Here is a 22,868-nt window from a genome sequence, read left to right as displayed (position 1 = left end):
CATGTTTCTCTGTAGTTCCATAAGAACAGTCAAAGTTTAGCGATGCTCCACTTTTTGACTCAGGCTCTGAGATCTCAATGCCGCGGATCGGACTTCACGGAAAAGGCCACACCGGACCGGCATGTGTCCGGGGGTAGTCCGGGGCTGCCAAGGCTGCTAATGCACCCCAGTTTGCATTGCCCTTGAAATGATCTTCCTATACTCACCCCATGGGGTTGCCAAGGCTCTCGCTACTTTATAAGATGATCTCGCATCGCGCTGTCAATATTCGATTTTATTACAGATACCAACTAGATCCATCATGAGCGACAAAGACGGTGCAGTCGTGCACCTGGAGCACCAAGCAGGCCGTGGCCTCTCTGCTGAGGATGCAGAGTTCTTGTCAAATTTTTCGGATGAAGCGAAAAAGACAGTCCTTAGAAAGGTGAGTGCAATGATGAGCGTTATGAAGAAGTTTACTGACAAAGTACATGGGTACATGTAGGTTGACGTATGTGTTTATCTTGATCTCGCTCCAATTGATCCCGAAAATGATGACTGAATATCAATTTTAGATAAGGCTTGTTCCTATGCTTGCTCTGTTGTACTTGGTAGCATACATCGATAAGACAAACATTGGTATGTCAATTCACAAGTGCCACGCGTTGCATCTTCTCACTCTCAACAGGAAATGCCAAGATCGAGGGCCTTCTTCCAAGTTTACACATGGACGGTGTACAATACAACATTGCCTTGTCCATCTTTTTCGTACCCTACGTCCTTGCTGGTACGCAAGTCTTTTGTGAAACCCATGAATATCTACTGACGTAGTTGAAGAGGTACCGAGTAATATGATCTTGAACCGACTTAAGAAACCGTCGCAATATTTGGGATTCTTGATCTTCTGCTGGGGTCTGATCATGCTTTGCACGGGCTTTGTTCAAAATTTTGCTGGCCTTGTGGTGATCCGCTTCCTTCTGGGACTTTTTGAGTGATATCCCCCGATCACATTAGATTACGTTTTCCCAATACTGACAATTGCCCAGAGCTGGCTTTCTGCCAGGTGCCGTGCTGGTGATTTCGAAATGGTATCTCCCAGGTGAGACGCAGACCCGTATCGCTATTCTGTATACATCTGCCGCCTCTGGCGGTGCTTTCTCAGGCCTGCTGGCATTTGGGCTCGCCAAAATGGACGGTGCGGGAGGCTACGAAGGCTGGCGCTGGGTTTGTTCTTTCGTTTCTCATCTATTTGATTTCTCGGTTCTAACATAAATGCCAGATTTTTATCATAGAGGGTATTGCAACCGTTGTCATGGCCGTTGCTTGCTATTTCCTCCTTCTAGACTCGCCATCCTTGTCGCCAAGTTGGATTACTACAGACGAGATCCGATATCTTGAAGTGCGTCAAATAGCCGCCAATAATCACGGTGGTCATCACGAAGGCTTCGACAAGCGGCTCATCTTGAGCGTCCTTCTCGATTGGAAGATGTATTTCCTCATCTTTGCCAGTTGGTCCAATGCTGTTCCCAACTACGCACTCAAGTTCAGCATGCCTGAGATCATCAAAACTATGGGCTACGAATCAGCCAACGCCCAGCTCCTCACTATTCCTCCATATGCCATCGGCGCTTTTTCAGCTTACGGATTTTCCGTGTTCGCCGATCGCTTCTCATGGAGAATGCCCTTCATCTTGGCACCCCAATGCTCACTTATCGTCGCGTTCGGAATATTATTTTCCAAGGCCGGTGACATCGAGAATAATATGGGGCTGTGCTACTTCGGCGTTTGTCTCGCTTGCTTCGGAATGTATCCCATTCTCCCCGGTGTCAACGCTTGGAATGTTTGCAACATTCCAAATCCTCACAAGCGCGCCGTGGCCATTGGTTATCTTATTTGCGCAGGTAATGCGGGTGGGATCATTGGGAGCTTCATTTACAAAGATGATGAGAAGCCGCGATATCCCACTGGTTATGGTACTTCACTTGCATTCGCTTCTGCTGGAATTGTGGCTTCTTTATCCTTGGAATTCTGTCTCTGGACTGCAAACAGGAGGAACGCTCGAATGACTGCGGCTGAAATTCAGGAGAAGTATACCGAAGAGCAGCTTCTTGCGATGGAAGAGAAGAGCCCTCTGTTCAAGTATAGCCTGTGAGATACTATGTACTACCATCATGGATAAATTGACAATGTATATTGAATCATTATTCTGCGTTATTTTTATTTGACTGGTGTTCAATAGCATAGAAGCAGCCACCTGTTAGATAGATACGTAAACATATGGCAATTTAGCATAAAAAAGCTGCTGAAGGTATTAATATAGATTAGACAGGTTCAATCTACTTCGATACTTCTGATGATTTTCTTTGCAACAGTCTCACTTTACATATATATAGAATAATTCCATCTATGCCATTTGAACATTAAGAAACAATGGAATTGATTCAAAAACTAGACTGGCTGAGATATTGGATCCGGAATCAAGCGACAGATACAGAAAGATATTTTAAGGTTTAGGACTACCAAACAACCCTAGACCAAAAAGTTGTTCTAAATCAATAGAAACACGCCCAGCAATAATATCCTCCCTATAGTGTTCGGCGTATTTTATGGCTAGAGCAGCCCAGTGGTTCATAGGAAGATCTAGATCCACCGGAAATGACACATAAAACTTCTGTTGATGATGCATGGCGATACCTTTGGTGATTTTAAATGATCCGTTTCGCAGACGTTGAATGGCAATATTCATCAAGTCCTCATCGGAGTGCTCAACCTCGTGGGGTAGAAATTCTACTGACACCCACCATGCATGTCCGGCAGAAGAGATATGATCCTCAAAAACAGGGAGGCCATTTTGGATGAATATTGTACGAGTGGAAGACATAGCTTTTATGTTATCAGGGAAGTCTGGATCAAGTGTTCTGAGCTGTCTGAATACAACACGTACTTTCATGGGTGGCTAGGTTATTCCAATGCTTTTATCAATGCTAACCTATCCTTTGGTGCTCATCCCAATAAAGATACAAACCTGATCCATAGGATTTTTTAGTTTTCATGCTTGTTTCACTATGTCAAAGGCACCATTCGGAACTAAACCATGCGTTAGTCTTTCTGCCTCAAAGACCTGGCTATAAATGCTTTTGGTTGGGCTAACCTTACATGCACAAAGCCTTTATATCAGTCATCATGGAACAAAGAACGCATGAAAGCAGAACAGCTAGGCGCTAATCACCACTTACCACTTGCATATAAAAGAAGCCTGATCTCATAATAGGATTAATCAACCACCAAGCGCATCTACTGTTATCACCATGGAGACAAAATCAACCACAGATATCTTCATGAGCATCTCACCTGAAGATGCACTAGAGATTGCCCGCGGTAGGAGAACCAATGTCTATCGCAGCTATCCCCTCCCAGCCACTGTTCGCCGCATCTGGCTCTACACCACCGCTCCACTACAGCTTATTGAGTATGTGGTGTGTATATCACACAATGAGGCCGTATCCAACACAGACACCAAGCAACCCACATATGATTACAAGATTCGCCAGGTATGGATGTTGAAGCAGCCTATTTACCTGCATCAGGCTATCTCTCGCGGTATACTGAAAGCTCCCCCGCGAAAGTACTGCTGGGCGACTGAAAGCTTCTTAGATAGTTGTCATTTCTATCGGCAGTGGCCAGTAAGGGGTCCGAAGGAGATCGTCTGGTAAAGATGACAATGTGGCAATTTATTTTACTCTCACAGACTCAGATTGTAGACAATGAATTATCTTTCATGCTCAAAGTAATCTTAAATCTTGAAACATCTAGATGTTTTTCGGGCTCGGCCTCGGCGTCCGGGGTAGTTACTCTATTAGGCAGATCAAGCTACTATTTAGGTATCCACTTACCTAGGTAGTTATTTAGGTAGTCATACTAGTTCCATTATTAATTTACACCAATTGTTTAGCATTGAATAAAAGCTTCAGGTTGGCAGATATGTGTGCACGTGGTACGTTGGCATTAACGAGCCCTACTACGAAGTACATATGTACATAATGCATCACACATAATGAATGGAACTGTGCACGTCACAATTTCAGAGATTATATAGACCAGTTGGCAATATGTCTGAGGTGCAAAAGCCAAGACAACTCTTTCAACGGGTTAAACCATACTAGTGCTAGTCTACAATACATATCCATTGCCCCATATATTAAGAGCACAAGCAATGCATGAAAAGTAAGACTGGTTGATTCAGCCTCGGTGATTGACCTGTGTACAGTGTAGTGAATACTTTCTTTGCTTTTGTCTGACTCTACTGTATACATATAGATGTATCCAATAGAATCACACGATAATTCAGATGGTGGATCTATTTAGCTGCTGAGGTAGTTCTGATGGACTCCTATTGGTCCGATTATTGATCTGATTATTGATCATTCAAAGAATTCCTCCGGTCCACAGTGGAACCTTCATTGATCAGCGATCACTATGTGTTTTATCTCCCGACTTGGACGCTTCAGTAGATGATCGACATGTTCAACTTTTTATTATCATAGCAGAATGTTTCAGGGGACCAACCCCTAAGGTCGGCCCGAGCACTGCATCAGGTATATAAATGCGACCTAGGATAATTCAATCCACATTTGATTTTTTTTAATTCTCCTACGATCAATCGATATACCTATTGACCCCAACACCATGGACCAAAAACCGTTCAAAGTCGTTATTGTAGGTGGCAGCATTGCCGGGCTTTCGCTAGCCTTGATGCTAGAGAGAAATGGCATCGATTTTGTTGTCCTTGAAGCATACGGCAGTATTGCACCCCAGGTCGGAGCTAGTTTTGGCGTTTTGCCAAACGGCTTTCGCATTCTCGATCAGCTGGGCTGCTATGAGTCGGTTCTAAAGATGGCAGAAACACCCGTCGAAAAATTCTTCTTCCGGGATTCGCAAGGACAACCCTTCTGGGCATTCGAGGACTTTAACGAGAAGTCAATGGGAAGGTTCGTCGCCTTTCACTATTATATGCCGATATCGAAACGAATGAACTGACAGTACATCCAGCCATGGCTATCCTGTCGTCTTCCTTGATCGACGAATGTTGATACAAGTGCTCTATGAAAAGATCCAGGATAAGTCCAAAGTGATCACCTCTCAGCGGGTAGAGAGTATTGAGAATGGTACTTCGAGTGCCACAGTCACCACAACGACTGGCCAAGTATACACCGGAAATATGATGGTCGGAGCAGATGGAATCCATTCCAAAGTGCGTCAAGAAATGTGGAAAGCGGCCAAAAAGATAGATCCCACGTGGATTGATCCCGCAGAGGAATCTGGTATGAAAGTCAAACCCAAGTCAGTTGAGAAGTATTAGCTGACTTTTGTGAAAGCACTGCCTGCAACTTACGCATGTATCTTCGGTATTTCCAAAGGAGTGGAGGGAATCGAGAAAGGTGTGCTGAACTCAGTGTTCAATGAGCATTACTCGTATCTTATTCCTAGCGGACCTGGAGATCTCACCTACTGGTTTCTCGTGCGAAATATGGGAAAGACGTACTATGGTGCAGACATCCCTCGGTTCAGCAAGGAGGAGGAAGAGACACTGGCAAAAGAACATTTCCATGACCAGATCACTCCTACACTTCAATTTTCCGCTCTGTACAAGAGCAAAATCGCCTCAGTATACACCAGTCTGCCAGAATATGTCTATAAAAAATGGCATTTCCAGAGAACTATCACTATCGGCGATGCCAGTCACAAGGTGAGACTGCCTACTAACCCGAGAACAAGATCATGCAAAGACTGACTAATGTTCCGTCTGATAGTTTGAGCCTTTGACAGGCCAGGGAGGAAATAATGCAATGGAGACCGCCGCATCCCTAACGAATCATCTCGTTGCGGCCCTCAAAAAGTCCCAGTCAGGCACGCTGTCATCGGCAGAAATTTCCAAAATCTTTGAGGGCGTTCAACAACAGCGTGAAAATCGTGCCTGGACATTGGTCAAAGCATCCCACGCCCGGCAACGTCTGGAGTGCCTGGAAACACCATTGCTAAAGTTCATGGCGAGATACGTGCTGCCACGGCTGCCCAAGTCCCTAATCCTCGACAAATGGATCGACACGTATGGCTCCGCAGTGTCCTTAGACATGCTTCCGCTGCCGTACAGGCCTCGAGAAGCCCCGTATTTTGACGAGCGCTTCAGAACACCGTCATCTCGGGGCGTGGTAAGCATCTTGTTGTACGCTGCGTACTTCCTCTTAACCTGGTTAGGCTACCGCCAATTGTCGACAGCAATCAGAGCGAATGGAACAATGGAGCTGGTCCGCCAGACAATCAAGAGCAAGTCGATTCTACTTCCAGGAGGAGTCGAAGCCCCCCTTCGCCAGGTTTACACCGGGCTCGGGCCTGTTGACCTCATTTTGCAAGTCATTGTGACAATATTCCTGCCAGCGGTCACCAATTTCTCTACACCGGAGCAGCCATTGCAAGTTATGTACTTCCTGAGTTCAATCTTGCCGATTATCGCTATCTTGACGGTTGAAGGGTTCCGACCAAGGAACAAATGGACCCTTCTTGCAACTCCGAGTATATGGGCAGTTCTGTATCAGCTGCGAGGTATTGGACTGATTGCACCGCTCTATTTCGTATCGAGCACCTTTATTTCCTCTGGCATGTCATACTTCAGCCCAAGTACCCGCACACTTCCTGAATCCACTGCTCGAGCCATATTGCCTGCACTGGCACTGGGGTTCATCGTGCCCACAATCATGTTGTTCTTCCCATTGGCCGATTCCCTGAACATGCGACAAATCTTCATTGCGCTGTGGCAGCCCGCTCCGATATATGTGGTTATCTTGACTCAGATATTCTCCCGTGTCATCAAATCGATCGGTTCAAGCACACCAGTCAAGACCGATAGCTCTGCAGCGGAGGGCAAATTTGACAGTGACATCCCACACTTGCAAACCCTCTACGCTGTGGCTGGTGGCGTATCTGCTTGTTTCCATGTGGCATTTTTGCTGAGCTGGGCGGCTTTGGGGACAAACTTTATTACCAAGGTGTTCATCCCATCCGATGCCTTTGCACAGGTGACGACACTTGCAGATGGGGTTTTTGTGTTTTTCCAGAACGACTTCCTGCTTGTTGCAGCGGCAACTCTCCTCTGGTGCCTAGTTAGCGTATGGGATCTACACCGCATTGGTGTCTCTAATGTCTCCTGGCAGATGGCACTGGCTGGTTTGATTTTGGGTTCCATGGCAATTGGACCGGGTGCGACTGCGGCGGCGGTGTGGTATTGGCGGGAGGAGGTTATGAGTCGGACATCTTTCCGCCGGCATGGCCCGGTATCTAGCTCAGTTGAGAGTACTTGATGTGAAATCTTGGCATTGAAGGGCCATATGCCCAAAGAAAAGAGATCATAGCAACCACCCAGCTTTGGGATGGACCAAAGGGGAGGTGGATAGTTCCGAACAAGATAATGTCTGACTCATCGGGTTGTTGTGCGTGCGTGTATATAGAGAAAGTATGGTATTGATGCTGGGCAGGTTGGAAGACATGAATGCACACAGTGTTACCATAGAGAGCTACCAACTCAAACTAAAGTCCACCTCACATTGTGGGATACTACCCGCTCAACATCAGACCGGCGAAAGCCAGCCACACAGCCCAGCGCAACTGGAAGCTGGGCCAGTCCTGGCTAGGTTAGCATTTATCATTACGCTGAAAATAATAGCAAATAATAGGGTAAGCGTACGGCTAACCAATTTATACTCATCGACGACCATCATCATACTGCCGGGTATTGCGCCTTGGGGAACCTCCAAGATTGAAGGCCTGGCGTCTGGACTAGACGGATAAGATATCGCAAGAGCGGAAGAAGGAAACTCGCCTACACGAATGCCTTGGTTGAACAGGTACCTCTCGACATCGTGCACATCAAACCAGTCTTCATCAGCAGGAACATGAGACACGCCATTTGTTGTTCGGAAGAGGGCGAAGCTATCAGAAAAAGCATCGCTGGGGGGTGGTAAAAAGTGTGTTCCTGCTCCGCCGATGCTGATATATGGGAATCGGGCATCGATGATAGGATGGCAAGGCTCCATGCTGATGACACGTCCGAAATAATCTCGGACCTCTGCTCGTGGCATTCTTTGTAACAATAGTCCAAATTCCCACATATCTTCATCTTTATATGAGGGATTTGACAAAAACCGATGACCACTTTCAGCGCAAGCGCGGAAAAGCCGTTGGGTGAAGGATGTAGTTGCATATTGGATGGTGTGGGTTTCAGCAATAGATGGTGTCACAGCAATAGGAACCAAGTCACTCGATTGATTGTCTAGGCTTTGGTTTTTTGTCGATGGAATCATGCCAGTGGACGAGCCCAAAAACAGTTTCCAGAAATCAGACCCCTCGGTGTGATCTTTTAATCTACTCATTGGCACCTCGGACGCGACCTGCGCGTGGGATTGCTCATTGACAACCTGGGATGGTTGTGAGGTTAGGTTATTTGGAGCTTCTTGAAAAGGAATATCCGCCCGCTTGAAATGGGATACTATATCATCCCGCAACAACCGGACTGTCTGGAAAAGTTCAGGTTGAGACAACTGCGACCCACCCCGGATCACTTGGTTGTCGAATGCATGGATGGTCTGGCGCAGGTGGTCAAATATATCTTCCAGTTGCTCTACGCGAGCTTTTAATGAAGAGAGCTGGGACTGTTGGCGAGATCGGTATGCCTGTTGTGCTTCACGAACCTGAGCGCGTCGTGTCTGTGCCAGGGGTGAGACCGAGTTGGTGTCTTTATTTGCAGGAAGGGACTCACGGATTTTGCATCTTCGGCTGATTTTCGAGGTCGCCCAAGAGAGCTTCGTTTTACTTGGCCTGGCATTGCACGATTATTTTAAGATATGAACGTTCATTAGTTGAGTCGTGCAGATGATTCTCTTCCACGGGGAATGCCAAGCCCGCATTTCCGAGAGCAGGAGTACTCCGTACTTATAAACTCATGTTTGGAATCGAACTCGGTTTTATTTTACATAGGAATTTTTCATAATTTTATGAATATATACGTAGCTTGATGATTTCTCTTGGTTTTTTTTTTAACTATCAAATAGGACATGATTTGGGGGGAAATGTGTTGATATATTCAATCGACATATCCTTTTACCGTACCTCAGGCCAGTACCACGTAAACTATACTTTCACATTCACACACTGTCTCACCTGTCGCACCTATCCTATTACCGAAATCCAGTAATATTCCAAATTTGGAAGATACCCATGGGCATCATGTCAGCTTATGCAGTATATGTACACCGCCACATTCACCACGTTCCCATCGTGGCTGGGTACATAGCGGGGCCTTCATCGGATTTAAAACAGTCACACCCCGCTCTGCAGGCACCCTTGTTTCTTGACTTCTCTTTCTTTCATTTTATTCAAAGTTTTTTCGTTCTGCTTTATCTACAAACTACGTTGACAGAATGTCCAAGCAGGATGATCTGGCCTATGGTGGTTACTATCAGGGCGCGGAACGTGGGTCCGGAGATGGATCCCGCGGTCTAAGTGACACCTTCAAGAAGTTCCGCGACACCTATAAGAGTCACGGATCCTCACATGGCCAGACTAACCAGACATACAATCCAAGTGGTTATCAAGGCGTAGGTTTAAACCCCCGTTCGTCCTCCGCATTCACTGAACAGTTCTTTACAGCAGGGTTACCCAACCCAGACCGAACCGCAATACGGATATGATCAGCAGAGCCAAAATACAAGTGGGAAACCTCCAAAGGACGATAAATTGGCCGGTTTCTTGGGGAAACTTCAAGGTACTGTGACCGAGTTTGGTTCTGAATTCGCTCAAAAGATTGGTACCACCCTCGACCCACAAGCATATGCCGAGTATGGTCCCAGCAAGCCCAACACAGAGCATCGATTTGGTAGCTTCGCTCCTCCCCGGGAACATAACGATGCCAAGTGGTATGTGGATGGGTGCAGCTATTTCTGGGCTGTGTCACGAGCTCTGGAAAATGCCCGAGAGTCGATCTGGATTCTGGACTGTGAGTTTCAACCTTTTTCCCGGATTTTTATTGTAAGCTAACTTGATATAGGGTGGTTATCCCCCGAACTTTATTTGAGAAGGCCACCTGCAAAGAATGAACAATACCGATTAGATCGCATGCTGCAAGCTGCAGCCCAGCGGGGCGTGCGCGTCAATGTCATTGTTTATAAGGAGGTCACGCAGGCGCTCACTCGTATGTCGATGACTCTTGAAAAGATCCATTGGAAACAGTTCAACTAACAATCCATGTAGTGTCTTCCTCTCACACAAAACATGCCCTAGAAAATTTGCACCCCAATATTGCTGTCTTCCGTCACCCTGACCACCTGCCTGACCGCCAAGAGCTGGGAGCTTCCATTGCATCGTCCTTCCAGAATATGTCACTCGACTCGGCAAGTTTGAGCAAGATGTCAAAGGATGCACTCAAGGGGCTCTACGGAATGAACGATGATGTCATTCTGTATTGGGCTCATCACGAGAAGCTTTGCTTGATCGATGGTCGGGTTGCGTTCATGGGTGGTTTGGACATGTGCTTCGGCCGCTGGGACACAAACCAACATGAGCTCTCGGATTTACATCCTTCGGATGTCAACCAAACCGTATTCCCTGGCCAGGACTACAACAATTCTCGCGTCCTTGATTTCCAAGATGTTGTTCACTGGGAGAATAACCAGCTGGATAGAAAGACCATGTCTCGGATGGGATGGTCTGATATATCTGTGAGTCTACACGGTGCAGCCGTGGAAGACTTGCGCCGTCACTTTGTGGAGCGATGGAACTTCATCTATGATTTGAAATACAAGGTTCGCAGTGATTCTAGATACACGAGGCTGGCACTACATGGAAGGCCCGTTTCCTCAACTAGCCAAACTGGTCAACAGCAGGCTGGTTCTGCACAACCCAACTTGTACCCCTCGGGACAGTCAAGTCCACAGGGTCAGCCACCTGCGCCATCCTGGCAGACGAAGCCCAGTGGAGTCACATCGCCTACCTACCCGCCGCCACCAGGTCAGACATCCTCGAATCCTCATCAAGAGCCGCAGTCGCAGTCGCAGCCTCAGCATCAACAATCTGCTGGGGCATATCAACCTTATGGCAGTGCTAGCACTTCCAATTATTCGCCACCGCCGGCTCAGACCTCAAACCAGCCCCAATACCAACAGCAGAGCGCGCCTACGTCGCACCAACCTGGGAATGCTTCAACCTATCCCCCTCCGCCAAGTCAAAGCCCTCAAGGCTATCAGCCTCACTCTACCCAATCCCCGAGCCATGACGCAAGTCAGTATAGCTACACTGGGAGCTCATTCCCTCCTCCCCCGCCTGGACCTCCTCCAGCACAGTCTCCTGCCAATACCTCATACCAGTCCTATCAGCAGGGCCAGCAACATGGCCAGCAACAGGATCAGCAACATGGCCAGCAACAGGGTCAGCAACAGGGCCAGCAACCATATTTCCCGCCCCCACCAGGCCAGGAAGCATCACACTCCAACACCTCGTATCAGCCCTATCAGCAGGGTCAGCAACAGAGTCAGCAGCAGGGCCAGCAACCATATTTCGCACCCCCGCCAGGCCAGGAAGCATCACACTCCAACACCCGTGGAATGGATGATTATCAATATGAAGGTGATCGCGAACGAGGTTCTTTGGTGCCCCGTCGCTTCCAAGAGAACCTGACCCAATACAGCAGCTCCCTTCGTGGTCAGCTGGCTGGACAAATCCACCAATACCAGGATCGGCTGACCACATATGGTCGCCCTTCCTCCTCGCAAGGCCGAGGGAATATGTCATGCCAGATTGTACGCAGCTGTGCAAAATGGAGCAATGGAAGCCAGCTTGAGCATTCAATTGCGGACGCATATTGCGCGATCATCCGAAACAGTGAGCACTTCGTCTACATCGAAAACCAGTTCTTTATCACTGCGACCGGTGATTCGCAGCGTCCAGTAAAAAACCAGATTGGTGCCGCAATCGTGGAGAGAATTTTACGTGCTGCTCGTGCCGGTCAGAAATATAAGATCATTGTGGTCATTCCGTCCGTTCCCTGCTTTGCCGGTGATTTGCGAGATGATGAGACCCTGGGAACACGCGCGATTATGGAGTTCCAATACAACTCCATCAACCGCGGAGGTCACAGTATCATGGAGATGATTGCCAAAGAAGGATTTAACCCCATGGAGTATATCCGTTTCTACAACCTTCGCAATTACGATCGGATCAACAACGGTAGTATGATGGCTGCAGCCGAACAGCAGAGTGGTGTAAACTACGAGGATGCCCGCAGACAGTATGATTTGAACACTGCGGGCCCTGGTGGATATGCCCCGAGCACCGCTCGTACTGCTTTCGATACTTCCGCGCCGTTCCAGAAGTACCAGCAGGGTGCACACCAGGTGCAGGGCAGCCATGCTTCCTCGAACAAATGGGACAGTGTGAGCCAGTGCTATATGCTCGGCGGAGAAGATATTCGCAAAGTACCGTGGGATGGCCACCCTGATGCTGAGATTGATGCGTTTGTGAGCGAAGAGCTTTACGTTCACTCAAAGGTTTGTTTCCCGCCGACTTCGATGATTGTTCAAACTTCTAACAAGACCATTAGGTGATGATCGCCGACGATCGTATAGTTGTTTGTGGATCCGCAAACCTGAATGACCGTTCTCAATTGGGTGACCATGACTCTGAGATCGCAGTCATTATCGAAGACTTCACGCCTGTGGCATCTAGCATGAATGGTAAGCCGTGGACCGCTAGTCGCTTTGCTTCATCTCTCCGCCGCCAGTTGTTCCGGAAGCACCTGGGTCTTTTGCCAATGCAAGACTATCAACGACCGGATGCGAACTTCGAGCCTGTTGGCGTTCCCAACCAATTCGACTTTGACTGCCCTGAGAGCAAGGTCGTCGCTGATCCGCTTTCCGACACTGCCCAGAGCCTTTGGAACTCACGGGCGCGTACAAACAGCGAGGTCTTCCGGAAGGTATTCCACGCGGTTCCGGATGACTCAGTCCGCAACTGGTCTGAGTACAAAGAGTTCTATGAGTACTATTTCCACAAGACCGGGAAGAGGGGCGAGGGTATGGAAGGAGCTGCACGTCCGGCGCGATTCCAATGGGGCCACGTTGTGCGTGATGACTTTGCGCCTGGTGCAGAGGGAGCGAAACAGGTCAAAGAGCTGCTCAGCCAAGTCAAGGGTACTCTGGTTGAAATGCCTTTGATGTTCTTGATCGAGGAAGATATCGCCAAGCAAGGATTGACTCTGAATGACTTGACCGAGCCACTCTATACCTAAGAGGCAGATTGTATCTGCCAAGTTGGGACTATTATCATTCTGCGCCTGATTTATTCTTGAATTTGAGCATTTCTATTCGCTAAATTGTCGTGCCTAAGCGAAGTGTAAATTTTTTTCTTCTGGTAGCGATCTCGTTCGGGTTTCTCTCTTTCATGTCCCCGAGTGGAAATGACACCGATACTCGATTCCGTGCAATCAAACATTATGATCTGAAATCCATATGATGCCAAGCCCGAGTTGATATTGTTCTTGAGGAACAATCGTAAGCGGAATGTATTTGTGGCGATTGGTCAACTTCAGCTTCCTTTGTCCGGCCATCCCCATTGGGTGAACTCAAAAAACACATACTACGAAATGTTCTTTCACACTTTGAACCCCCGTCTTAATATTGTTCTTACCCTCATGAGAGACTTATGAATGTGCTAACTACACGTGCCTAGGAACAGGGAACCCTCGGCCATCTCTGTGGCGTTCCTTTATGAAAGACAACCCCGGTACTCCGTATAGCCAAGACGCCTCGGAGTATATGTGGAGCGGTCAATATCAACGTCCCTCGAAGAATGCGCTGACTTCGTACCATCGAAACAAAGAGCAAATGCCCGAGGCAGCGACGCCTACATTCATGGATACGAGAACAATATCAAACGGCTCCGCAATGGGCATCCACCACAATCCCAACCCTAGGCACTCTAGTTTGATTTTACGGCTTCGTCAATGCCCAATGCATCCAAGTCAGCAATTCAATGTACTATCTGCATTGATGTCAATTCCCCGAGTGGGATCTCGATGATATTAATAGTCCTTCGTCGAATATAAATATCATCCTATACACCCAGGTTCAATTCTTTTCTCCACCACCCGCTCACACTTCGATCATTCCAAAGAACATTCTAATCTTTTCAAGCTTTCGCTTTTTAAGCTCCTCTGTATCTTCGAAATGTCTCGCTCCCAGGTCCAGAAGCAATGTGAGCAACATACCTCCAAGCATCACTACTTGCATCGTCCCTTCTATACATTCATATACTAACATATCATCTCTAATAGCCCCCGGCGGTGGCTGCGTCGTCATGAAGTCCCCTGGCGGTGGTTGTGTCGTCATGAAGTCTCCCATGCCCAACGGCTGTGTGATCACCCGCACCCCCGGAGTCGGCTGCCCCAGCATGAAGAAGTCTCCCGGCGGTGGCTGTGTCCTCATGAAGTCTCCCGGTGGCGGCTGCGTCGTCATGAACCGTAAGTTACAATCTACTCTTCCAAATAATGACTGATATACTAACATGTCTTGGATAGCCACTGACATCTAAACACCCTGCATGAGCGCCCCCGATTCCAAGATTCCACCAACCACCATGGCTTGACCAGGCTCGTTGGTCGCCATGGTTGACATTGAAACGCATTAATTTTACAATCTTCGCCGCGGTCTCTTGAGAACACTTTCAACTTTTCAACCAAAAATATCAATCCCTCGAAAACATGACCTCTTAGCTTTGCTTTTGCTTTTGTGAAGACTCCTTGCGGGTCTGGCTGTCCAATTCATTCCTTCTTCGACGAGAACGGTTCATTTCTCTTGACAGTCCTTCATTTTGAATGATCTTTCTGCTTGAATCCACAGCAGGAACTATTCATCAATATCTAACGACGTCGACCTTGATTTGTTCTACTCTTTCGAAATCTTCGTGGACGATCCGGGTGACAACAGTTTCTTAGGATGGGGTTTTCTTTCTCGTTCCTTCAGCTACGTTTGGGGGATTTCCATTACATAGTCCAAAATCGGTTGATTGTGTTTCTTTTCTTCGCTGTGGTGCGGGTTCCTCTGGTTTCTTGTTTGGTGGGTGGCTTTGATGGATAGGGTTTTATTTCTTAGTTAGAATCGGTCATGGTAGTTGATAGGAATGGATGACTTCCTCAAAGGATTTTCTTGCCTTTTGTAGTTCAAGTGTATAGTTAGGGGGAAACGTCAGTAGTAGCCACCTTCTTATTTTGGAAGGCTTGCCTTACTTTGAACTAAAATCATTACTTATACATGCCTATCGTGACCCTCAGTGCAAATACTACATGCAAAAAATAATGAAAGCGTTGATTCGTAGAAAAATCGTATCTACTCAAACTCTGTACAAGTAACTTGGATCTGTGCTTATTTCCAGATATCAATAGTTTTCCGAATCTCGGAAACCTTAGCCTCTTCGGCTTCAGAATATTCACCGAGATCCCCCTCATCGGAACCAAATGCATCGCTGACTGCCTCCTCAATTTGATCTAGCGTAAGACCAATCAGTCCCACAGAACGTGCATTGCCAATCTGGCACATTTCCTCCCCAACTGCAGCTTCGATGACACCATCGCCTCCCTTGGCGCTGAGATCGGCCTCAAAGCTCTGGAATGCTTGCCGGAGAGGGTTTAAGACATGGCTGCGGAAAAACTTGACGGTTTTCTCGAGATGAAGCCGGTCGCGTAGAGATGACGAGGAAAGCAACAAGTAGTACAGGCTCAATGCGGAATGGAGCTGTGGGCCTTGAGTTTGGGTAAGATGAGACCATCTAGTAACAAGGTCGGATGTTGAACCGGCCGCAGCGACGGGTTTGAAAAGAGCTGGGAATAGAGCCCAGAAGTAGAGCGGATCCTGGAATACATTGTCGGCGGACTGGGTGGAGCTGCTGCGTAGTTCATCCTTTAGCCATGCGATGGCGCTATCCCGCGCCGAAGAAAGATGATCATCTTCCAAGATCTTGTAGATGAGCTTAAACCGCGTCTCAGGCAATGGATGACTCTGGACAATGGCAGCCGGAATCTGGCGAACGATGCCATGGCTCTGGCGCGCTGTACATGCGGTCAACAGGACAACTAAATCCTTGAACTCAGCATCACTTGACGGCGGTTTGATGGGCTGTTGCAGAGCGTAGACAGTCAAAGCCAGCAAAGAGTCGAGAAGTGCATGGGGTTGACCGAAAGCCACTTCGTCGAGATTGGTGTGGCCGCCGACAAAGTTGTTAAATATCTGAGCCAGCTCAGGGAAGACAGATACTTGACGGAGCGGTTGCCCAGAGGCAAAGAGGGTTGCGCCTGCAGCCCGAGCTGCTAGTAGGAGGAGCGAACCATGGCGTTCTAGCGGAATTTGATCGGGGTTCGTTGGTGGCTCATCAAAATCAAGTTGAGCAGTTTGATCTGTCGGGGATGCGGTTATGATTGACAGGAGATCCTCGTTGTCAATTCCAACGTCACGGGATAAAGCCTGAGAAAACGCAAAGTCAGATTCATCCTCCCAGACATTGGTCATCTATAATTTGGTTTTATTTACCATAATCTTTCCCATGATCATATCGCGCTCCTTAAGCTCCTTGATCGATCCATATGCCTCAGTCTGCGATTGGGCGGCAGGTAGCCGCAGATCCGGATGGAGGTGTTCTTGCATTCGAATGGTCCACGACATTCCCGGATCCATGGGACTGGAGAAACTCAGGAGATATGACTTCACCAGCTCAAGCAAGCCGAACTGTATGAATTTCCGAACAAGGAGGGTTTCGTTATCAGCAGACGGAGAGGGCGAGGATACCTCGGCTTCGGGGTCTGGGGCTGAGGCAGCGGCAACCCTCAGTATGCTCGACTCGCTAGCAGCTCTGGGTGGTGGTGCAGGCCGTTTGGAGGGAGAGATCTCGCGGAAGAATTCAAGGAAGGCTAGGGTGGTCTCGTTGGTCGCCATTGTGGTATACGCTTCCAGTGCTGCTTGGAGAGAGGTTGCCACGAAACGACTCGGGGCTTTTGTCTGAATTCGTGTGTGAAGTACCGAGAGCATTCCGAGAAGGCAGTTGAACTGTAGGATGTGCAGGGGCAGTCCCTGATCAGTGTTCTCGTCCTCATCCTCATCCTCATCCTCCGGCTGAAGTTGCATCAGAGATTCAGAGACGCGCAAGATCACTTCTCGAGGATTCCCTAGTCGAGCCACATCTTGTAGGCATTCTGTGGACGCTGGTAGCATGGGTAGGAGCAGCTTAACCAGGTCCCAACCGATGTTCGTTGTAAGCTTCTCATCTTGCAGGAGAGTGTGTAAAAGCGGTAGACGTGCTGGGGTTAGCTGGTACTCTAACAGAGTAAGATATGTCAGGTAGTCCGTAGCCGGAGGCAATGCTTGAATGAGAGGGTCCTCCATGGTGGTGGTTGAATATTTGATGTTGCAGGCGCGGGGAAGAATGAAACATGGCGATGACATCATTGGCAGAATTCCGAAGAAACACGGGCCGATCACATCTCCGAACAAAATCTCGGGACATTTAGGCTATTAATTCGATTAAATTGGTCTTTTTCGCACTGTTCAATTCATGATGCTGATCTGAGATTGTTGTTCGATACAATTTGGTTTATTTTATCATTAGAGCTCTAGCTAGGACCCCGCATGACGATGTATACCCTCACCCTCTTTCGGGGTTTTCTCGGACAAGGCTAATATCTCGCAACAGCTTGCAAGGAGTTCGCAAGGTAGCAACTATAAGGAGAAGAGGTATAGTATATCTAGGTGTTTTTCTACCCTCTAAAAAGATGTTTCGGGCTTAGAGTCGGTAGGTATACAGTGCTGTGCCTGCTGTGTTTCCTAGATAAACAATATCCAGTCTTGCTCAAGAGAGCCTGGAGATGACGAGCTACCCTTCCAATACGGAGTACAATAAGGCGGGAAAGTCGTACGGTCGGTAATTGATAATCTTCTATGTAGCCATTCCGTAAGGACGGTGCGAGAGGGGCATCACCAACAATTATTTTGAAGAAGTGATAGCAAGAGATGAGTCTACAGGGGACGACGCACGAAGTGCCTCAAAAACAAGACGTAGTACTCAATAATAGATCTCCCTGCCTACCTCTTGCTCCACATTGGAGCATCATCTTGTGGGGTATGGAGCATTACTCTGTATCAATTTCTCTATTATTCCATAGAGCCTGCTACACAATATAGTGGAAACTCATGGGTAATGAGGAAGATAGATTAAGCTATGTTGAAGCTAGCATGATCCACGGAATGAAGGGGTCAGGTGACTGACCTATGTGGCTAGTAGGCCCTTGCTGTGGCTAGTAAGGCTAGTTGGTAGTAGAGTCTACATGTACGGAGTATAATTTCGTTGGAATAGTCCGCCGCTTATACAGCCAAATCATGTATATTTTCAAAAGCCTTTTTCTTGTGGTCTCCTTTGATGTCTTTTCTTTAAATCCCCCCCCCCCCCTTCGCCCTTTAAATATACAACATACCTTGTACACGTTTAACCCCGGCAGAATTCAGACGAAATGTCAGGGTCAAACCAATAGAATTACAAAAGACACGTGTGCGGTGGATATGGGTACTGTTGACTAGGTACGGAGTAGGTACTCCGTATATACATACAACATAGGTAAAATGATAAAATTCCGAAAATTCAAGGTTTACAAAAAAAAAAAAAAAAAAGGGAGGTACAAATTAATGAGGAGTGTATAGCCCCTCCATCAGCCACTACAAAAGTTCCAAAAGCCGTCAGCGTTCCACTGCCTTAGTAGGGCGGAGAGGAACAGCCACTGCCGCGCGGCTGGGATTGCGTCGATCGCCCCAAAAATAACATCTCGGCAATGTGACTGCCTGTTTTACTGCTTTAACTCTCTTTCATCTCTTGGTTGACCTTCGTTTTATATACTCCATACCCTCCATCGCTTAAGCTCTCCACCACACTTTTCAAGATCTCATGGATTCGCTTTTCTGCTTCCGAAACTAAAACAAAGGCTCCAACCACCATGGCCAACAACGAATACTACAATACGAATATCCCACAACCCCCCAGTTACAACCATGCTGTACCCGGGAACATAGACCAAAACCCGCCTACAGCTCCTGGATTTGGCTATGCGAGCCCCAGTTACAACCACAATGATCCTTCAGCCCCTTATCACAATCGAGAAAGTCAACAGTCGTTCGCATCGGACAATGGACATTACCAGGCAGCCGGACGGACAACGGAAGGCGATAATTATGCAGAAAACATCCCTTTGAAGACCAACAACCCCCAATATGGACAGAATCCAGATTGGATGCGCCAACAGACGCAGTACCCTCCATCGCCAGGGGGTATTGAAGATAGCCGACAACGTGATGGCCGAAAGAAGAAGGGATTCTTCAGCAAGAAGATTGCCTGGGTGACATACATCTTGACATTAGCCCAGATCATCGTATTTATTGTCGAACTGGTCAAGAATTGTGAGTTCTGATCCTGTCTACCGTTCTAGCATCTCGGATCAACTAATGAAATCCTTTGTACTCTAGCCCAGTTGACAGGGTCAGTAATTGAGACGAAGCCCACCTTCAATCCGATGATCGGGCCCTCACCGTACGTCCAAATCTACATGGGAGCGCGTTATAATCCGTGCATGAAGAACATCGAGGGGGTCCAGAATGCCAATCAAACCATCCAGTGGCCTTGTCCAAGTTCTACATCGACGACGGGAAATTGCACATTGTCTGAAGTATGTGGCTTTAGCGGCGTTCCCAACCCCCGTGTTTCGGGGTCGACGGATGATCGGCCGGCTCCCAACCAGTGGTACAGATTCATCCTCCCCATCTTCTTGCATGGAGGATTCATCCACCTCGGATTCAACCTCTTAGTTCAGGTGAGCATGGGCGCGGACATGGAGCGCATGGTTGGCATGTGGCGCTATACTTTGACCTACTTCGCCAGCGGTATCTTCGGGTTCGTTTTTGGTGGAAACTATGCCGCGCAGCTCGATCCCAGCGATGGCTGCTCGGGCGCCCTATTTGGTATCCTTGCACTTTACCTTCTTGACCTGCTGTATGACTGGCCCCAGCGCGAATCTCCGTGGGTTGAGCTTATCATTATGCTCCTCGGAGTGGGTGTCTCCTTCGTTCTTGGTCTTCTCCCAGGATTGGACAACTTCTCCCACATTGGTGGCTTCATAATGGGTCTTGCTATTGGCTTGACTATCATGCGGTCGCCTAACGCTCTGCGCGAGCGGATTGGGCTCGCACGGCAGCCGTACGTTGCTATGACCGGCGGAGCTGGCCAAGCTGGCCCCGAGCAAAAGACCACCTCCTTCATGGATTTCTTCAAGGGTAAGCGAGGCCTCACCTCTAGCTCGACAGAAACCCCCGGTCCTGCAACAGGCCCGCTGAACTTCTTCAAGGGCCGTAAGCCTCTTTGGTGGCTGTGGTGGGTGGTCCGTGCTGGTGCGCTGGTTGCGGTCCTGGTTGGTTTCATCATGTTGATCATCAATTTTTATAAATACCCCTCCTCAAACTGCGACTGGTGCTACCGGTTGAGTTGCCTGCCTGTCAATGGCTGGTGTGATCAGAACAACCTGCCGGTAGCTACTACTACTATATCTGGCGGCAAAACCGGTTGAGCTCTTTTTCGGTTCGACGTTTGAGAATAGTCCGCATTGCATTTTAAGGCAGAATTCGCATGAATCTATCAACATTATGACTGAAATAGAGTTGACATATTCACATTGATACCAATATGTATACACAATACCTTGAGCTATGTACATAGTCTACAATTCGATGATATCCCCTGTTCCTGAAAAAGGTCGCCGGAAATAGAATACTGTTATGACGCTATACTTCGTGTACCCAACGTACGCACCTTTTGTGGCTGGGACTGTGGCGGAGCATGTCAAAATTACCGTACTCGGTTTACCGTATCGTACCTCTCACCTGATAGGCCTCGTTCTCATCGCATACTGTAACCCTCAATCGGTCCTGAAACCTGTCTTGAGATTTCCAATTTGTCTATAATGGGACTAATCCCCTAAAACTCCTCGATGCACAACCTTCTTTCCTCTGTGTCATAAATACTCAATCATGGCCACCTTGGCCTCGTCACCCCCAACCTCACCCTCGTGGCCCAAACGCCGCCCTCGAGCCTGGGCCCTCCGTTGCGAACGATACTGCTGTGCAGCAGCAAGCTGCTTTCCACTCGCCTTTGTCTACGGCATCACCACATGGGCAGTATACGTCGCTGTCAGCATCGGCATCAAGCCCTCGCGGAGTAACTGGATTGGTATGCAGGGTGTTGCCTAGACTCGAACGAAGCTATGTACCCGAGTATACTAACAGCTCGGCAGGTATCCCGAGCTCCATCCTCGCATTTTCCCTCTACGCCATCCTCAACTTCTCATATACTATTGCCGTTTTCACAGATCCGGGGTCACCACTATCTACGTCTCATGGGGCCGACCGTCATGAGTACAGCGCCCTCCCTCCTTCCGAGCATCCGGAGTTCACATCATATACCGTCACCTCGACCGGCGAATCACGGTACTGCAAAAAATGCCAGTGCCCGAAGCCCGACCGCGCGCACCACTGCTCAACGTGCAAACGATGTGTTCTCAAAATGGACCACCATTGTCCCTGGCTGGCAACATGCGTTGGACTGCATAATTACAAGGCATTCCTGCTGTTTTTGATCTACACATCGATATTCTGTTGGGTTGTTTTTGGCATTGCGGCTATCTGGGTCTGGACCGAGATTTTGAACGATACACAGTACATGGATACTATTCTCCCAGTCAATGTAGTTCTGCTAGCTATCCTGGGTGGCATCATTGGACTAGTTCTGAGCGGATTCACAGCCTGGCATATTAGTCTCGCTATACGGGGCACCACTACCATTGAATGTTTGGAAAAGACACGCTATGTGTCGCCTTTGCGCAAAGCGCTAGACAGACAGCGGAATGAGCAGGCGCCCAATAATAACTATTGGGGCGAGCCCGGCGAGGAAAGTTTATCCAACCGACTACAAGGATTTGGGAATCAGATCATCGATGCTCATGCCAATGCAATCCCGGGAGTCACCCGGGCCGAAGAGGGCGAAGAGGAAATGTATCCCGTGCCGCGCCCATCAGGGCCTCCGAACGGCTACAACAACGGCCTCTCACCAGCGCAACAAGCGCTAACCAGATCATACGCTGAAATGGAGCGACAGCGCGAGCACTCGCGCTACGAGGCGTACCAAAATGACGAAGACAACGAAAAAATGCCCAGCGCGTTTGACCACGGCTGGCGGCGTAACCTACTCCACCTTTTTGGGGAGCGACCGCTCCTCTGGGCTGTGCCAATTTGCAATACTACCGGCGACGGCTGGCACTGGGAGCCAAGTGCTAAATTCCTAGAAGCGCGTGAGCACATGCGACAGCGTCGAGAACAGGAGTCCACCGATGAGCAGCAGTACTACCGCGAGTTGTACCAGCGCAATCTGGATAATAGTAATAGTTGGAGAGAAAGTGCTGCACAGCCCCAACGGGTGCCCAACCGCGGTAGCACGCCTGAACGGCCTACGACCTCTGTGTCAATGCAGACTCTTGCACCCCGGTCGCCGCGCCCGAGGCCCGGTGATAGTGATTATGGGGATGACGTAGAAGGGAACGGATTGTTGGATCCGGCCGCTGGCCGCCAGCAGGCTATACGCCGTGACACTGACGAATGGCGGGACTGGGACTAAAATTAAGTGATTATAGCATTTTTATGTATGTAGCATCTTGAAGGCGTTGTATTATTGTGAAAGGATTTATGCCATCTACATATATAAGTATGAAACATACC

General features: G+C 48.3%; 9 protein-coding genes across 9 annotated transcripts; 7 read left to right on the top strand and 2 right to left on the bottom strand.

Moving 5' to 3' along the window:
* Nucleotides 1-301: 301 nt before the first annotated feature.
* On the top strand, nt 302-2,131 carry N7479_011158 (putative MFS transporter; the record flags this gene model as incomplete). The annotated part of the gene is made up of 5 exons (XM_057258849.1): nt 302-424; nt 555-618; nt 668-806; nt 1,026-1,203; nt 1,259-2,131. 5 exons carry the CDS (start codon nt 302-304, stop codon nt 2,129-2,131), a joined length of 1,377 nt encoding a protein of 458 aa, XP_057106307.1.
* Nucleotides 2,132-3,287: 1,156 nt separating this feature from the next.
* N7479_011157 (uncharacterized protein) lies at nt 3,288-3,692 on the top strand (the record flags this gene model as incomplete). Its single annotated transcript, XM_057258848.1, has 1 exon — nt 3,288-3,692. The coding sequence occupies one exon, from the start codon at nt 3,288-3,290 to the stop codon at nt 3,690-3,692; it is 405 nt and encodes a 134-aa protein (XP_057106306.1).
* A 973-nt stretch (nt 3,693-4,665) lies between these two features.
* On the top strand, nt 4,666-7,334 carry N7479_011156 (FAD-dependent oxidoreductase; the record flags this gene model as incomplete). The annotated part of the gene is made up of 4 exons (XM_057258847.1): nt 4,666-4,967; nt 5,029-5,300; nt 5,355-5,725; nt 5,790-7,334. The coding sequence occupies 4 exons, from the start codon at nt 4,666-4,668 to the stop codon at nt 7,332-7,334; spliced, it is 2,490 nt and encodes an 829-aa protein (XP_057106305.1).
* Nucleotides 7,335-7,587: 253 nt separating this feature from the next.
* Nucleotides 7,588-8,854, bottom strand: N7479_011155 (bZIP transcription factor; the record flags this gene model as incomplete). The annotated part of the gene is made up of 3 exons (XM_057258846.1): nt 7,588-7,656; nt 7,725-8,735; nt 8,789-8,854. 3 exons carry the CDS (start codon nt 8,852-8,854, stop codon nt 7,588-7,590), a joined length of 1,146 nt encoding a protein of 381 aa, XP_057106304.1.
* A 595-nt stretch (nt 8,855-9,449) lies between these two features.
* Nucleotides 9,450-13,309, top strand: pld2 (putative phospholipase D (PLD); the record flags this gene model as incomplete). Its single annotated transcript, XM_057258845.1, has 5 exons — nt 9,450-9,626; nt 9,679-10,024; nt 10,076-10,219; nt 10,279-12,569; nt 12,623-13,309. 5 exons carry the CDS (start codon nt 9,450-9,452, stop codon nt 13,307-13,309), a joined length of 3,645 nt encoding a protein of 1,214 aa, XP_057106303.1.
* A 937-nt stretch (nt 13,310-14,246) lies between these two features.
* N7479_011153 (uncharacterized protein) lies at nt 14,247-14,610 on the top strand (the record flags this gene model as incomplete). The annotated part of the gene is made up of 3 exons (XM_057258844.1): nt 14,247-14,274; nt 14,354-14,539; nt 14,597-14,610. 3 exons carry the CDS (start codon nt 14,247-14,249, stop codon nt 14,608-14,610), a joined length of 228 nt encoding a protein of 75 aa, XP_057106302.1.
* Nucleotides 14,611-15,440: 830 nt separating this feature from the next.
* Nucleotides 15,441-17,450, bottom strand: N7479_011152 (uncharacterized protein; the record flags this gene model as incomplete). The annotated part of the gene is made up of 2 exons (XM_057258843.1): nt 15,441-16,535; nt 16,602-17,450. 2 exons carry the CDS (start codon nt 17,448-17,450, stop codon nt 15,441-15,443), a joined length of 1,944 nt encoding a protein of 647 aa, XP_057106301.1.
* A 1,598-nt stretch (nt 17,451-19,048) lies between these two features.
* On the top strand, nt 19,049-20,668 carry N7479_011151 (rhomboid family membrane protein; the record flags this gene model as incomplete). The annotated part of the gene is made up of 2 exons (XM_057258842.1): nt 19,049-19,508; nt 19,575-20,668. The coding sequence occupies 2 exons, from the start codon at nt 19,049-19,051 to the stop codon at nt 20,666-20,668; spliced, it is 1,554 nt and encodes a 517-aa protein (XP_057106300.1).
* Nucleotides 20,669-21,128: 460 nt separating this feature from the next.
* Nucleotides 21,129-22,767, top strand: N7479_011150 (Zinc finger DHHC-type palmitoyltransferase; the record flags this gene model as incomplete). Its single annotated transcript, XM_057258841.1, has 2 exons — nt 21,129-21,327; nt 21,392-22,767. The coding sequence occupies 2 exons, from the start codon at nt 21,129-21,131 to the stop codon at nt 22,765-22,767; spliced, it is 1,575 nt and encodes a 524-aa protein (XP_057106299.1).
* Between the last annotated feature and the right edge of the window lie 101 nt (nt 22,768-22,868).

The sequence above is a fragment of the Penicillium vulpinum genome, assembly GCF_028829585.1.
Source record: "Penicillium vulpinum strain IBT 29486 chromosome Unknown utg000004l_segment0_segment0, whole genome shotgun sequence".
NCBI lineage: Eukaryota > Fungi > Ascomycota > Eurotiomycetes > Eurotiales > Aspergillaceae > Penicillium > Penicillium vulpinum.
The sequence above is the reverse complement of the archived record's forward strand: the minus strand, read 5'-3'. Positions and strand labels throughout refer to the sequence as shown.